The following is a 17,479-nucleotide window of genomic DNA, read 5'->3' as shown; positions in this document are numbered from 1 at the left end:
GACCTTATGTTTGTTTTTCTGTTTGGTTCTGCTAGTGGCACAGAAATTACACACACAAGCTTGTTACTAAGTGTTATAGCAATACTCATGAAATGGAGTACATGTATAACAAATAAATAAATAAATAAATGTATATTTGTAACATGTAGGATACTGCTGTACAATCGCTTCACAGCTTTTAGAGTGTATTTCATTAAATGTTTCTTGTTTTGTGGCATGTGAAACCATATCAAATGCTGTTGATAGACAAACATGAAAGCAAACAATGGTGAAATAAATCAAGTTGAATGACCATCTGGATGAAGGGTCATGCACTCACAGGCTCAACACACTCAAACTTCTTTCTCTCCTGTATCTCCTGCAGCTTGCAAACATACTCCAGAGATGTCTCCTGAAAGTGCTGTCTCATCGCATCCACCGACACATCTGCCTGAAAGACAGCCAGAATGAAAAAAGTACAATAACAGTTAAGATGAAAAGGTTTAAGAAAACAAGGAAGAGAAGTCATCACATGAAAATTAAGAGTGACTTAAGATTTCCAAAAGGTGCCTGCCTGTCCATTTGTTGCCTGCCTTACAACACAAAGAGACTGATTCTGAAAACTGAACATTTGAAAACAAAGAAATGACTTGGATGATGTAATTGTGTAAATTATTGTGTGAATGTAAACAGTGCTAAACAGTAACTACTGTAATACAGTTATTAGTTGTGCAAATACAGTTAAATACAGTGCATCACACTGACGTCTTTTAGCAATATTCCTTGGAGAACTCCATGATAAATAAACATTTATGTAGGCTTAAAGTCTCAAAGTTTTACCAAAACAACTTGGAAACTGAACTTACAACTGAAGGTGTCTATGCCCACATACACATGCCTAGATTTGGCAAGTGCATTTAAATGTGGGAATGAATCCCTTAAGCTATTGTCCTGTGCGTGTTATGCGTTCTGGCATATATTGAATACCGGAATAACTCCCAAATTCATTCAATTCATTCAATGCAATAACCAAAGCAGCGTTTTGATTTCTGAAAAAAAAGCAAAGAAAATTGGATGCCTACAGTTTAACCCCACTGGTGTTTGTGACATTAGCTAGTTGCAATATAACTTTTATTATTATTTAATATTACTGTAGATGCCCTGTGTTTTTTTTTTTTTTTTTTTTTTTTTTTATCATTAAGCTCATGCTTTAAGTATCTTATCTGCATTGTAAATGTAGGAATGGTGGGAGAAACTACAGTGTAGAGAGACAGCACAAAATAAATAAATGTTGTCTCTGCATTAACACTGTATTGCTCTGTTTGAAATCACTTTAAAGAAATTTAATTTGTGAGTTGTTGAGTGCAGTTGTCTAGAGATGTAACAGTGTCTAAAGATGTTTAAAAGTACAGTAGAACAACTTGTTGTGTACTTGATTAGACTGAATGACCAAAATCTCCATCCCTAACCATATTTGGCTCCAGTCAATGGGTTCATGGCCCATGACAGCTTAAGTGTCTTATGAACTGGGGAACAATTTAGCAGTCCTCTGGCATTCTTCAGCATTTCTTTTAATTACATACTTGGACGTTTGTCTGCTGTGAACACCAGTCTGACTCTAAATAGCTCACTGCTAAAACTACTGCCCTTGACCCAAAACACACGTCATATGGTCTGCAGAAACATAATGGCCCACCATAAAAATATCAACAGTCTCTAGTGCTTTTTGTGCTCAATGTATACAACATTCATGCCTGATGGGCACACCTTAAAAGGTTATGTTCCCCAGACATTGTTCGATCAAGACCTGGGATAATATGCTGCCATCTTTTTTGGAGCGGTATTGGGTGAGATGCCTAGCTTCTTAAATATAGTAGAAATAATGACAGACTGTACCTTCAATAAACAATTGCAATAAACAGTATTGTAAAAAATATATAAAACCATTGTCCTTGACTTAAAAATCTGATTCCCCCACCCACGAGATACAGCAAAAAAACCCCAGCATTTATGAAAATAGTTTGCATTACATATTCATGTGTGTGGGAAGAATGAAATGTGAAGTACCTCCTGTAACTGTGGCTCCTTCTTCTTTGCTGACATGTTCAAAAGTTTCTCTAGTGAGCTGTAGTACTTCTCGGTTTCCTTCTCGTACCTCTTTCTCTCTGCCTGAAGATAGCATGAGAAAATATAAAATGGAGGAACTTACCATTTTTAATTTATGGAATGAGAAGTAAGTTTTAAAAAGTTAACTGGTTTGAATAAATGTAGAGTTTTACATTTCTTTCAATTACAGTAAATCAATGCAAACATCCTAAATGTGGGAGCTGACAGTGAAGATCTACATGTTTACCTTTGCTGAGCCGAGATGCTCTTTCCGAAACTTTTCTAAAGGCTTCATCAGTGTCTCTGTAATGTTTCTCATCTGTGAAAATGCAATTCAGTAAATTGATTTATGATATTTGACCATTTCATTTAATTATATTAAACAATAGCAGAACCAGGATGGTTTTCTTTCATCAAAACTTGCATAAATGCATTGTAGGTTTCAATATTACATGTCAATAAAGTTGACATCATTGCATCACCTATTCCACAGTGACGACTAAACCTGCACAAAAAATTGCAATAAATCCACAGAAAATTCCACAGATTTCTACAGAAATTTAACGCATGTCATTCATAAAATTCTACACTTTCCCCACTGCTTCCATTTTCGTTTACTAAATACGTTGGATAATATGATAATACTTTCATCTAATAAAGAGCGTAGTATTCTCAGATCAACATAATTATTCAGATTTCAAAATTAACACAAAAATTAACCAAAAAGGTCATATGTTCTATATTTTATGTTGTCCTTGTGATGACAAGCCAAATTGAAGGCAAAAGTACGGAGCCCCTAAAGCACGGTTGGGCAACTCAGGACCTCGAAATCTATTTCAACCCTAATCAAACATCTGAACAAGCTAAATAAGGTCTTCAGGATAACTAGAAAGCTACAAGCAGATTAATTTTATCAGGTTTGGAGCTAAACTCTGCAGGAAAGTGGATTTCGAGTAGCCCAGCCCTTTCCTAAAAGGACATGGTGATGGAAAAAATGAGTTGTGAGGAAAATTAAATAATGCTTTTGCGTTCACTTGCAAAACTTTTGCATTCCAACAAGAAACTATGCATTAGACCGCAAAATCTTTGCACTCCCTCAAAAAAAAAAAAAAAAAAAAAAAAAAAAAATTGTTTTATGATCCCCAAGATACTTTGTTTACTTTCAAAACTTTTGCGTTCTCTCATAAAAGAATTGCATTCCCCCGAGAAACTTTGCATTTGCTCACAAAATAAATATTATCTCCATCACCAGTTTTGCATTTGCCAAAGAAAGAGACAACACAAAACTTTTGTGAGAGAACGCAAAAGTTTTGCGAGCAAATGCAAAGTTTCTCTGAGAAATGCAGAAGTTTTGCGAGCAAACGCAAACATATTGAAATTCAGTTTCCCTTTAAGGTCTCTGTACAATAATATGAATGCAGCTCTGTACATATCTGATTTTTTACATTTGCTGTGTAAATGATCAAATGGAGAAATGTGTTCCTAAACTTCAAGAGCTAATTAAGGTAATTAATAAGAATTCTCTAAGAATTCAGAAGCATTTCAGAAACCAACTATTTTCTAAAGCTTATATTTTAATAACAATGATTTATAACATCCATTAACTTAGACGCGTTTTTGTGTATACGCACAAATTTTGTATCGGATAGGCATTTCGTCCACACGGATCCACTGTTTTCGGAAAGTGAAACCGCTATTTTATATATATATATATATATATATATATATAGAGTGGATAAATCTGAAAACGCCGCCTTTGCGTTTTCGTGTGTACAGCCAATCCGTATATTTTGTGAAACAGTGATGTCATCACCCCATGTGTCGACCCTAGTCAGACACCGCTAACAGCACAAAACAGCAACAACAACAACAGTAGCAGACTCTAGATGCTTGTGTTCGTGCTGCAGAAGGTACTGAGCCAAAATAAATCATTATTTCTAAGCTTTACTAAAGTTTGCATACAGCGCGCAAGGTTTATGCGTATGCTCCAAGTCTTATTCTCTGTTTTAGGTGTATCTCTGTGGCAGAATTACAGTGCCACATACTGGTCTGGCATATATACTACATCGTTTTGAGTTGTTTCAGTGGTTTCGTGCGTACGCAGATATTTCTTAAGACGAGAAAAAAAAAAAAAAAAAGATCAGATAGGGAAAGATCTGGCTTCGTGTGGACGGGACCTTACAAAAGTAATGAAATAACCAAGGCAAGCCATGATGCGACTGTTATTACACATTAAGACTGATAATGAGCATCTCCGGTCTACCATTACTCTGTTTCTGACCCTGTCAGGGCCTGTTAACTCTGCCCCTTCCACACATGCCTCCACTGAGCCAAGGGGCCATAACATCATTGGCCTGCTGCAGTGTTATGAACGGGTGGGGCTCAAATCTGAGCTCATAACAACTGTCAGCTGTTGCACTTTGAGTCATGGGCAGGGCCTTTAGCTCTCTAATTCTGCATACTGAATAAATACTAACATGACCTACATGCAACATGAGCCCTTCCTACCTAGATGGTTAACCACCTATTAGAATATATAGTCCTCTCATACCTTAAGAATTCAATCAATAAATAAATAAAATAAAATAAAATAAAATAAAATATATATATATATATATATATATATATATATATATATATATATTATTATTTTAATTTTTTTTTACACATTTTCCACTGTAAAAGCAAGCTGCTAAGTTAATTACTGATAACATATACATTAGTCTTTGAAATATAAAGGACTTAAACCAAGTGCCATTAGAGTTTTTGAAAGTACATTTCCTACTCAACACAGTCGAGGTGACATGACTCAACATAAGCAGCTGTCTTGCGCAATCTCTGTGTAATTTGTGAGAGAGGACACAAATAACTTATGGCAATGTAACTCACTTCCGACGGCAAAACTCTGACTCAAGCAAAACTAAAGAACACAGGAACAAACAGAGGATTGACGTCGCTTTATGTGTTGAGAAGCGTGTTGAACTACAGTTTGAGTCTCTCCGCAAGCAAATGGCCGTGATGGCATGTTCCAAAAATATCTTTTAGCCTGCAAGGAATTGAGTGAAATGTGTTTAGTTCAAGTCTCAACTGGTTGTACTCACCATCAGATCTCTTTGGTCTTCCAAGTTTCTGAGAAAGGATGAAAACTCTTGCAAGGATTCATCTGAAATGACACATATGCAGACACTGTTTGTTTGCTTGATTTTTAATGTCAGCTTCTGTGGCTATTTTCATGGCGAGAAAAATTTATGATAAAACTATATTAAGGGTTTTATGCAGACACTGATCAAAGCATGATATAAGCAAATGTATGCATGTATGTAAATGAATATATGCAAAAAAGGGGAAAAAAAAAAGAAAAAAAACACAAACTCACCAATGCACTTCTCATCGTCAGTTTTGGCATCGCCGATATACTCAAATTTGAACTCACCCAGGCACTGAGCAAACTTCTTCTGGGCCAATGAAAGCTCTGCAAGGAAGAGAGTGAAGACAGAGGTTTTTAAATCTGAAGGGAAATTAGGAATTGCTTTATTTTTGGATGTTCTAGTGGCAGAGAGTGTTCCTATCATTTTCATTCGGGAAGGTGTGCTACACATTAACCTAAACTACCGTTCAAAAAATGTGGGGTCAGTAATATTTCTTTGAAATAAATTAATTGTATTCAGAAAGGACACATTAGAATAAATCCAAAGTGACATTAAAGGTAGGGTAGGCAATTTGTTTTATAAACACTTTTTGTTATACTGACTGAAACTCCCTTCACTTCCTGGTAGCAATCGATAATAAAAGTGGTCTAAATATTAAAACATGTACATATGTACACATGTACATACACCTATTCTGTGGAAGTCTCGGGACCAAAAAATGTTCGTCCAATCATTGCATTCAGTCCGAATGCAATCATACGATGTTCTACCTGCCTGTCAACATATGTATTTCCATACCTCTGCGCACCCTGCTCACACGTCATCACACGTTCTGTAAAACTATGCAGAGTTGTAGACAGACAGCCACCGAGCACCACAAACAGCAGCCACTTTTTACAGTTCCTCCGAAACCAAAACATCGAGCTTATGCTGCATTCATGCCACGTCATAACCGTAATTACAAGATGGCTGTTCACGTCCTCAGATTTAGATTTATGCGTTTTTATATTTTAATATTTTCTACAGCAAAATTAACCCTTTCATGTGTAAGTTTAAAATATTCTGAGTTTCTTTAAGCCAACCGTTATTTTAGAACGTTTCCCCTTATTGTTTCCATGGCGACGCGTCATGCTTGTCACGTCACACACAGCAAATACAATAACATTGTATGACAGATGTATCGCTTTTATTTCATTTTTTCCTTTTTTATTCAAAATATTCACAAACTTGCTTACCATGTCATCAACTATCTGATATTCGATTCTCAAATACGTGTAATTGAGTGTGTTTTGTCGTTTAAAAACCTTTATAAATCTTGATCTATATCATGAGATGGGTGCCGCCATCTTAGTTTGCGTTGCAGTTCAGAGAGTCCTGTCAGTCGGATTTACAGCACATGAATTCATCAGTTTCTCCCGAAATACAAGTAAGTAAGTAGCAGGGAACTGGGAGAAGAATAGAGTAAACTTTATAGTTACACTATGTGTATCTGATATAAATAAAACACGTCGGCAAATTATAATTGAATTGATTGTTATTGCTGTTTCCATAGACATCAGTGTGTATTATACAAACTCAAAATGTAATATTTTACTAGCGCTTGTGTATTTAAATGTCTGAAACCTAAAATGAACATTATGTGGTTGAAAACACTGCATAGTTGTGATAAATGACAAGTGCTGAGCGCGTCTGTCTCTGACTCTGCTTTCTATTCATCAAAATGTCCTGAAAAATGCCCCATAGAAGACTTCTTTCAAAAACACACACACACACAAAATCTTATACAGACCCCAAAACTTTTGAATGGTAAAATATGTAAACCAATCCATGACATGACCTTAAACACTTAAGGCACACACAATCGTTTTATTGTGTCGCACTGGGAATATATGGATAACATTGCCCTCTGTTCAGGTAAAGTATTCCCAAAGAATACCTTAACAATACCACCCATTTACAGATATGAGCTGGTCATAATGAAAGTTATGCTCTGCAAACATCCTGCTGGACTTATGTTGCCAAGAGCATTCTGAAGTAGCAGGTGTTGCTAACAGATACCAAGAATTCCCCTTCCCTCAGGAAAACATGTGGAAAACCCACTGAAAAAAGAGGTGGGAATTCTTGGGAATTCGCCTGGAACACGAGGCTGGGAGAGGATTTGTAAATCAGATCGAGCAAATTTAATTCTGTGGATTCCCTAAGGATGACCCCGATATAAGTGAACTCTCACTAGGGTCTGTGGGACAGAGCAGTAGGGTATTTTAGGACGAACACTATGAGCAGTATCCAGCAATGTAGCATCGTCAACATTGACAGCTGGGCCCGTCTGTGTGAAATGAGCTGGCAGTGTAGACCTATCACGCATCTTATCCTGCTTACTATGGTGGTTTCTAAATTTGCTTGCCATATTTGTCTCAGATTTGCAGTCTTTTATCCTTGTAATCCACTTGTAAAGTCATTCCAATTGATTCCATTCAATCATTCATGAACGACCCATATTTCATCTACGGCCACACAGCTACACATTAAGCTGCTTACTCCACCCTCTTGCCCAGTCTGAACTAAAAAACGCCTGGTCATCTCATCTGTGCGGCTTGGAGTGAATGTGGATACAACAAAGCTCAATCATGTGAGTCTGGCAGAGTGGACTTGCTGACCACATGCCCCTGGACAGAGCGGACTGAGAATGTCAAGAGATACATGTGAATGATAAACACTGTGCTTTAGGGCAGGGCAGGAGTATTCAATTAAAGTTCCATGAGAACCAGTCTCTAAATATTTGACTGTGAGCAGATGTCTGTACACTATGTGACATTCAGAGTGTGTCAGTGAGATGTCAACTGTGTTTAAAGTTTATGTAAATATATCATGGTATTTTTATATTATGGTATAGTAAAGGGAACTACTGTGTGGTGAAAAAATGCTCTGATTAATAATTATATAATTTTAAGGGCTGCCAATCATTGACAATCTATAGCTAGGCTCAACGCTAAGGATTTTTTCTTAATGGACCGATTGCGCCAGTGGTTCAAATTTTGACTTGCCCTGCCCTGCCTGTCAATGCCTCTAACTTCACAACACCGCTGTGTGCAGGTGAGGTTGATCGTCTAATTCTAGTGGGTATTAGGAAAGGCAAATGGCAGAGGGTGGGCAATGGACTAAATCAATGCATTGTTTGTCGACCTTCTGTTCTTTCAGCCAGACTCAAAATAGATTCACCAGGAAACTGCTTTCTTTCCTTTCTTCCATATGTGTGTAAGGTGAGCATTACTTTGTAAACATATGAAGAATTGGCTGTGGAAGTTGCCACATGTTACAACTTGTAAATAGAAATGAAATACAAAAAATAGTGCCATGAAGAATGTAAGCAGATCAGATTGTGGATCAACAGAACTCCAGGTAAATCATGTGGAATATAAAGATTAAATGACATAAAAGGTAAAAAGTGAAAAAAATATATAGAAATCATTCTAACATGATTTGCTGCTCACAAGAATAAATTACATTTTGAAATATATTCAGATAGAAAGTATTTTTAAATGAATAAAGGCAGCCGTGGGGAGTATAAGAGACTTCTTGCAAAAATGAGATTAAAAATGTAGTACTTATTGTATCTGATAGGAAACGAACAGCGACACAATAAGCAGTTCTGAAAGTGCTGTAATTGTGTGATCACTTTGCTTATAGAAGGTTGTGACAGACCCAAATCATCACTGCTGCATAGTTGCATTTTTCCAGCTTCCAAATATGTTAATGTATTGATTACTTCCATTTTGCATTTCTGCACTGTGTCGGAGATGTTAGCGTGTCTCTAATAAGATTGGTCACAAACATGACCCCTGCATGATCTAATGTGTAGTGTCTTATTAACTCACTGTCATGCATTGTGTGCAGCACGTTTCTTCTCCCTCTTCACGTTTCGTCCATTTTCTCCGCTGCTAAGAAACTTTTAAGCCTCTTTAAAGTCCTCCTCTGTACTCCTATACTCCTAATTTTGGACCATAAGGCCTCTTTTAAGGGTTAAGATGCTTTTTGATTTACTTTTTTTCTTTACTAGGATCTTTTTTTTAATTCTAAGAGGAAACACCCATATTTCTAGAATTTTCATGAACACCGGCCCAGACCGTTAATTGTTGTTTTAAACTACTCTTCATTGTCAGAACATGACAAACACTTGCCAAACAGGTGAACATTTCACAAATCTGAGGTAGAACATTTTTGAATTATTTAGGCCTACCCTTTTCCAGTCATTTTTCCTTAACAAAATAAATGTCTTAAAGTCCCCATCACCAAAATGACATTTAAATGACATTTTAAGTCATGATTTAAAATAGCTTGAATGTAACTCTACAGCCTTGCCTCATTTAGTAAAGGTGGTTCTATGAATATGCAAATTAGCCCCACCTTCACTCACTTGCACAAGCTCAGAGATCCACTCATTGATGATCACATGTTGACATGATTGGTTACAAGGTAGTTTGTGACACCATCAGAAACACCAGCGATTTCAAACCGTGTTTTTGAGACTCTTTGGTTCATTAGAGTTTTAAGGAGAAAATACTCAGCAATGGTGTTCACTGATATATTTGCACATGGTTTGTCTTAAAGCATATTAAAAACACCACCAAAAAAAATAATTTCTTAGTTTCTGCATGTTCAAACAGGTGGTGTTGTTTCAAGTCATGAAACAGGTTTGTGTTGCCTGACTTTGATGATGCGTATCTTCAGCACTGCAGTGCAGGCTGCAGTATTAATAATATTACATGTTTTGTCTCTTAGAAATGAACATTTGACAGTAGCTTGAGTTGGCATGCAGATATAAATTTATGTTCATTAACAAAAACAGTAACATCTATAAAAATTGCAACAACCTCATTTTTATGTGGTAAAATTTCAATATTCTGACTGTTTGAGTATATTAAAATGAACCATTGGTCATCCGTAGTAGCATACATTTAAAACACGACAACCACAGTTAAAACCACGCATACAGCATCTCAGTAACATGGTAAAATGTAACTATATGGTTTCTATGGTATTTGTATGAAAAACAGTAGCCTATAGCTTAATCACAAAAATATTGTAATTATTTTCCATTACTTGTTTAATACATTTAATCCATGTCTACATCAATAATAAAATTTTATATGAACATCCCACATTTCTGCCACAATATCATGGTGCAGTTAGTTACTACAGTAAATCCATGGTAAATGATGCTGATTTGTAGATTAAAAACGTTCCGCTTTTGCCGCATAAACATTATCGAACATGAGCAAGTGGCATGAGCAACTCAATTTAAAGTCTAAGAAAACACCAATCTTCAAATCTACTATATACTTACAGCAGTTATCTAGGCAACCTCAGCCGAAAAAACAAGTTCAGAAACTTGAGATATGGTCTACCCCGCATACTGTGGACTCTAAACAACAACGCTGACTCAGCAGTAATGTGCAGGCATAGACAGGACGGTCAGAGACCTGACTCATGACATTGAGATCTGCTGCTCACTCATGCTTGAAGCATTGATGTGACTTAAGGAGTCTAGGATGTGCAATCAGAAAGGACATAGTCAGTGTTATGGGAATATCAAGAGGGGCGTGTGAGCAAGCACACATGGAGGTTCGGCCCAATGACAAACCCCCAAAAATTCCCTGGCCAATCCGAGGGAATTCCTTCAACAGTAAATTTTGAAAATACAAACCAAAAACAACACACCCTGGAAACAGCGAGTGTAAGGTCAAACTCTGAGTACAGCCAAACCCTGGTGCTGACCAAAGGAAAATATTTTGTCAAATTTATGACAGAGACTCAGCGACCATTACAATTTTCTGCACCAAGCATAAGCCATAGATTTGATAACAAATATATTATGTAGACCTTAAAATGTTAGCAAAAAGCCACTCGTTCCAGGAAACTGACAACTCTGTCATGTCAACCTGTATATTATGGAGAGGTTAAATACGGGTTTGGTGCCTTATTGTCAAAACAGAGGCACTGACATAGACACATATTTTAGTTTCAAACATAGAGGCCTGCATTTAAAGTGACGTTATATGTTTTAAATTGAGTGAAGACACACTTTACTGATAAATTCAACTACAAGGCTTTTGCTGCACACCTGCACCATGACTTTAAAACCAAAGACACCCTTTCAAAAAAATAATTCACCAAAACAGAAGAGTTAAGATACCAAAAAAAAAAAAAAAAAGGACAAAAATCTCCATAAAAGGACCAAATATAGCACATTAAGGTGTTACATCAGGTTGGATGCCAATGATTCAAAATGTCTTTGGTTCTCATGTGTCTAATCTTATTACTGATCATGAGGTGCTAAATTTAAATATGCACACAATGGAGTTGTAAGGATTACTTTTATGGGCTTTACTGCCCATGGTTAGCATTTACTTTTACTGTATGGAAAAGAGAAACATCCTGCATAACATCTCCTTTTTTTCTTCAATGGAATAAAGAAAAAGTTTGGAACATCAAGAAGATGACTTTCACAACCACTGTCTTTTTTGTTTGTTTGTTTTTGGCTTTACTGAGAGAAAAAAAAAAAAAAAGGAAAAAAAAAAAAAAAAAAACTATAATATTTATAATAAACCTGAACAATTTTCGATATTTACCTACATCTAGACGATCGGGTGTGTTCTGCACGTTTTTGTCTACTACACAAGCATGTGTGATGCTCATGGTATTTTCAGTGTCTTCTGTGTTACTGTATGACGATACTTCACATGAACTTCATCAGCAGAGCTGCTCTAGGAGTTCACTTCACAAGCATGTCACCATTTAATTTGAGAAAAACTAGTCTATCTGCAAATACAAACAGAAATGTAAAGGTCTTCACAAAAAGAAATGACGAAAAATATTTTTCTATAGTAAAAAAAAAAAAAAATACTTCTCAATATAATAATAATAATAACAAATTCATTTCAGTAAAACATGACACTAATTATTATTATTTTAAGGAATATCATACTTTTTTTTTTCTTATTTGATTATGTTTTTTTTTTTTTAAAATGATGGTAACACTTTATTTTAGGGTCTTTTAACTAGTTGCTTATTAGCATGCATATTACTAGAATATTGGCTATTTATTAGTACTTATTAAGCACATATTAATGCCTTATTCTGCATGACCTTATTCTACATTCTTAATCCTACCCAATACCTAAACTTAACTAAACAACTAACTTACTAACTATTAATAAGCAGTAAATTAGGTATTTATTAGTAAATCCCCCAGGAAACAAGACAACTACCAAAATGGACCATTTCACAAGTCATCACCAGTGTTTCTGAAAGGTTCTGGTGAAATGCCTTAGCCTAACATCTTCAGCATTTAGCCAAAGATTTCTTCATGTACTTAAAGTTAGCTAAAATAGAAATGCCTTTCTGCTCTCTGACAAGCAGGTTTACAGATAGCCGAGCAGGACAAACACACATAAACAAACATAAAAGACACTGTCTCAGCCTATGTTGTGTAACAGAACAGTGTTACTCAGTGTCTGATTACACATAAATGTCTTTGCAAGACGCACCTCTCACTCCTTTGTAATTTGTGTACCGTTTGAACTGTCTTGTATGGTTGAACACAGCATCGACCGAGTTACTCATGTCACATGTGGGTTTATCGAGTTTTAATTGTTTCTTTCCTGAGTAATTATGAAACATCAGTTGTGTTGCACTAACGTTGCAGAAAATACATTAAAGAAATATTAGCTGATCTTATTATGACAAATCAATATTGCTAAACATTTCAATGATGTGTGGTTTATCTTGGTTCATCTAGTTTTTGTCACTGAGCCCAGGAAACCAGAAAGAGGGGGAAATGCCCCTCCTATTGCTTATCACAGGAAAACACACATCTGGGCACGTGCAATACTGTAAGAACTGGGTACAGTCAATGTGACACAACAGTGAAGTATGACTCTTCTGCTAAAGGATTCCAAAACACAGTGTTTTCTTTCGCAAGAAATAAAGTCAAGCACTTCAGCAGCAGAACTGCTTTTGGACTAAAGACACACACCCAGTCTGAGTCTTAATCACTGCAATCATTCATATGCACTGTGAACCAATGAGTAATGAGCACTTAGGAAAAAAAATCTTTTGGTAACTTGTCATTATGCAAATGCTTATTATCTTGAGCAATTTACAGAAATGGCATGGGCAGTCTTTCTGAAATACCTTTTTGTCTTTAGTGCTTGGAAAGAGAATTTCAGTAATTTCAGTTCATGGACAGCCCTTACATGGGATCAGACCTAGTTCAACCAGTGAAGACATTGCGATGCCAATAATGAATTGATTTATCCTACCTTTTCTGATTTTAAAACCCACATATAAAGGGTCTAGTACTTTTGTTGATTAAGATTTTGTGAGCAGTCTGGTTTGAATTTACATGTTCACTCAGAAATCCCCATTGAGTCACATACTGAATATAAAAAAAGTGATGTCACTCACAATGACGTCCTGATTGGACCCACATGTGTGCTTTAGCTCAGTGTGCCTCTTGCAGATCTAAACCAACTAGCCCACTGCATGCACATATGATTTGGAGATATAAGGGAAAACAATGACCCTAACTTGCTCAAAGGCTGACTCATGAAACCCGATGAAGAGAAATTAGCCTAGTTGTCAATAACTTCTGGTTATGTAGAGGTCTAATGAAACGTTAATACACATTAAGTAATAAATGTTAAAATAAAAAGTATATGTGTGGGTTACTCCCTTAATGCATTTCACCATGTTGAAATTGTTACTTGCTGTGTTTCACTAAACGTCAGAGAGAATACTCATTGGATGTCACCTCTGTAGACACACTATAGCGTAATGTAGTTTGCTGATGTGGACACTGGACCACTCTCTTGAATTAAAAAACAAAAACAAAACAAAAAACAGAAAATGCAGATCAGTACATCACAGGCTCTTTACATGTCAATCTTTATCTTCTACCTTGAGGCAAAGAAGCCAAGCCACATAAAGCCAACTTATTCCTTACAACATTTCTAAAAATCAGCACATAAAGCACATTTAAACTCTTTCTTGATCTACAGGTTAGTGTTGATTTGGCTGTATCTAATTTTTCATATTTATGAATACATGTGTATAAACAATCTTCCACACCATATTTTAATATTCTTAACAATCACAGCAGTTTTGCTCTGACTGCTTAAAGGCCCGCTGAAGTGTCTTGGAATGCGTAACATTATTCAATGTGTTGACGTAATTTCAACTGAAACAGGAAGGACATATTGAACAACTCCACCCCTTTTTTTAAAATAGCCAATAGCGTTTTGTTTATACCACAGCTCGGCCAGAGCCGTTAAACTCGGTAAAACCTCTGTTTCTTTCTAATCTCTAACCGTTTCTCCTCCTAATGCCCTCTATATCACTTTAAAATACAGCATTCTGTGCAGAATTCAAATGGGTTCGATACCTTTTGTGGTCTGAGCCGACTCGCGGTCCGCGGATATGATCCACTCTGTGCTCTCGTGTCTCTGGACCAGAACAGACTGTGCTCGCACTGCGGCAGTTCACGTGACACTAACGCGAAAACGGACTTCATCCCCGTCAATGGAAATAATATTTAGACCAGGAATGGGCAACTGGCGGCCCGTCATGTCTTTAAATAGGGCCAAAATCCGCTTTCCACCGTCGGGCCGAACGGATGAACGGCCTGGCTGCCGGTTTCTCTATAGCTTGCTAAACATGATATTTGAGCAACATGAACACAAATTAATTAAAAGAAATAACTGATCATCCTACATAACGCGGTCACTATTTACATCGCATATCGTGTAAATTCTTGCGTTACTAAGGCAACGACTGAAGAGCTACATTATCAGCCCCACAGTGGAAAACGAAACCATATCCGTACCGGCCGGCTCGGATCAGATTGGCACGGAATGGAACAGTAAAGCAAAGAGAACGGTTTGGCCCGACGGTGGAAAAGCAGCTAACGATAAGTATGAAAGATACACATGTGACGCAGAGTTGCACTTGTCTTAGATTTCAAAGGTAAAATGCATAGTCAAAAAAAAAGCATTTTTTGCCAAATGAATGACAGAAATGTATGCACTTATTATGTTCTTATACATTTTAAAAATATATATATATTTTTCATGGTAATATGTGGATGTGGATTATAGTAATGCCATATGGAACAACTATTTAAATAAGCACTTTTTAATGAGGCTGAGATGAAAATGTTCTCTAGGCTTGTAATCAAAAATAGGACTTCTGTACATTTGTTGCAAATTTACAGATAATGCAATTGAGATGTTTATATTTGCTTGTTGGAGTAATATTGCTTGTCAACTAAAAACAAAGTTTCCCATTTGTTTTAGCAAAATTGCACACATTTAACAGTTCATAAAATCTTTTTAAAAGATTACATTAATTGTACATTGATTTCCCTTTTGAAAAAGTAAATTGAGTAAGACGGTGTAAAAGCTGCGAGTGTGGATTAGTAATCTGGCCCCCTAGTATTAAGGATAAAAAATGTTGGCCCTCGTCACTATCGAAGTTGCCCATCCCTGATTTAGACTGTCTAAATTGTTCCCTATTCTCTATATAGTGAACCTTGTAGAAACTAGTAAATGTGTGAACAAATGACCGATTTCAGTCGCAACTTGCGCGTCTGTTTATAGTGTAGGAGGAGCGGGACTTCAGATTCTAGAGAGCATTTGATTGAACAGAAGATCTGATGAGAATGCTTATATCTCCTAAATGCAAATTTTGTCATTGTTTTGGAACCCACAAGCCTATTCATAACCTTAAGGCTAACATATTCATACTAAAAGCTAAAAAACTTAAATTTTGATTTCAGGGGGACTTTAAAGCAACCAGATCATCCAGATCAAATTGTTATCACCAGATGGGTGGGGAAATTCCCCACTTAAAGAGTTAGTTTCTGTCATTAAGCACTCACCCTCATATCGTTCCAAAACTGTAAGACCTTCGTTCATCTTCGTAAAACACACATTTTTGACGAAATCTGAGAGTTTCTGATCCACACATAGGCAGTAATGTCATTGCACCTTTTGAGGTGCAGAAAGGCATTAAAGACATCACTAAAATAGTCTAAAATGTAGTCTAAAATGACTACAGTTGTTCAACCTTCTCTATGGATGAGTCATATACCTCTTTGATTTCATCAAAAATATCTTAATTTGTGCTAGATGAACAAAGTTCTTACAGGTGTGGAATGACATGACAGTGAGTAATTAATGACGGAATTTTAATTTTTGGGTGAACTAACCCTTTAATGTTATGAAGCAACAAGAATACTTTTTGTGCGCAAAAACAAAACCGTAAGACCTTCGTTCATCTAACACAAATTAAGATATTTTTGATGAAATCCGAGAGGTATATGACTTGTCCATAGACAGCAATACAATCACCACTTTCAAGGTCCAGAAAGGTACTAAAGACATTGTTAAAACAGTCAACATGACTGCAATGGTTCAACCTTAATTTTATGAAGCGACGAGAATACTTTTGTGTGCAAAAACAAAACAAAAACAACGACTTTATTCAACAATATCTTCTCTTCTGTGTCATTCCCATACATTGTTTACGTCAGAACGCTTGGCCGGCTCCTGTGTCAGCATCACATGCATGCGTCGTGCTGCTCATGTGATCAGCTTCGGCCAATACTAAGCCACCATTCAGACATAAACAATTTCAAAATATCGTGCAACCTTACTATAGTGCATACATTTTTGTTGCCTTGTGAACATTTTTGTTCACAAGTGTGAAACCTGCAGAAATGTGTAAAATTATGCACAATACACGCAATCTCATGCCAAAATTCAGTCCCTGCAGATGAATGTACATCATTAGTACCTGCACAAAACAGATAAGAGTCACCGGTTGGCAATGGGAATGAAACTCCAGGAAGATTAATATTAAAGGGTCTGAATAAATACCAGCACAATCTCAGTCTTCAGCACAGACATTCCCCAGTGCTCTCAAACAAGTCCTTTTAAGGCATGATGGGAGAAATACTGGAAATGGCCAAGATCTCCCTTATGAACGTAAGAGGCCCATCTATTACTATTAGTCATCTATTACTTAAATAATTGAGTTTCAGTTTCCTCTTACTGCAAAAAAAGGACAGAAAGAAACTGAGACATTTATTAGGCTAAATTGTGAGTGTAGGTTAAAAGAGCACCAAAGTCTCAAGGGTGAAGGGGTTATGTAACAAAAGTATGCAATGGGATGTGGAGTATGACAGT

At 36.4% G+C, this 17,479-nt stretch overlaps 1 protein-coding gene across 1 annotated transcript in view; it reads right to left on the bottom strand.

The window, feature by feature from the left end:
• The window catches only part of arhgap10 (Rho GTPase activating protein 10), a 65,658-nt gene that overhangs the window by 36,208 nt on the left and 11,971 nt on the right, over positions 1-17,479 (bottom strand). Inside the window, exons 2-6 of the mRNA XM_051909269.1 lie at positions 5,462-5,557; positions 5,187-5,248; positions 2,333-2,404; positions 2,047-2,148; positions 320-430 (exon numbers count right to left, since the gene is read on the bottom strand). Coding sequence (XP_051765229.1) covers positions 320-430; positions 2,047-2,148; positions 2,333-2,404; positions 5,187-5,248; positions 5,462-5,557 — 443 coding nt within the window. The remainder of the gene's footprint in view (positions 1-319; positions 431-2,046; positions 2,149-2,332; positions 2,405-5,186; positions 5,249-5,461; positions 5,558-17,479) is intronic.

This window comes from Ctenopharyngodon idella, chromosome 1 (assembly GCF_019924925.1).
Source record: "Ctenopharyngodon idella isolate HZGC_01 chromosome 1, HZGC01, whole genome shotgun sequence".
Lineage (NCBI taxonomy): Eukaryota > Metazoa > Chordata > Actinopteri > Cypriniformes > Xenocyprididae > Ctenopharyngodon > Ctenopharyngodon idella.
This window is presented reverse-complemented; position numbering and strand designations above follow the sequence as displayed.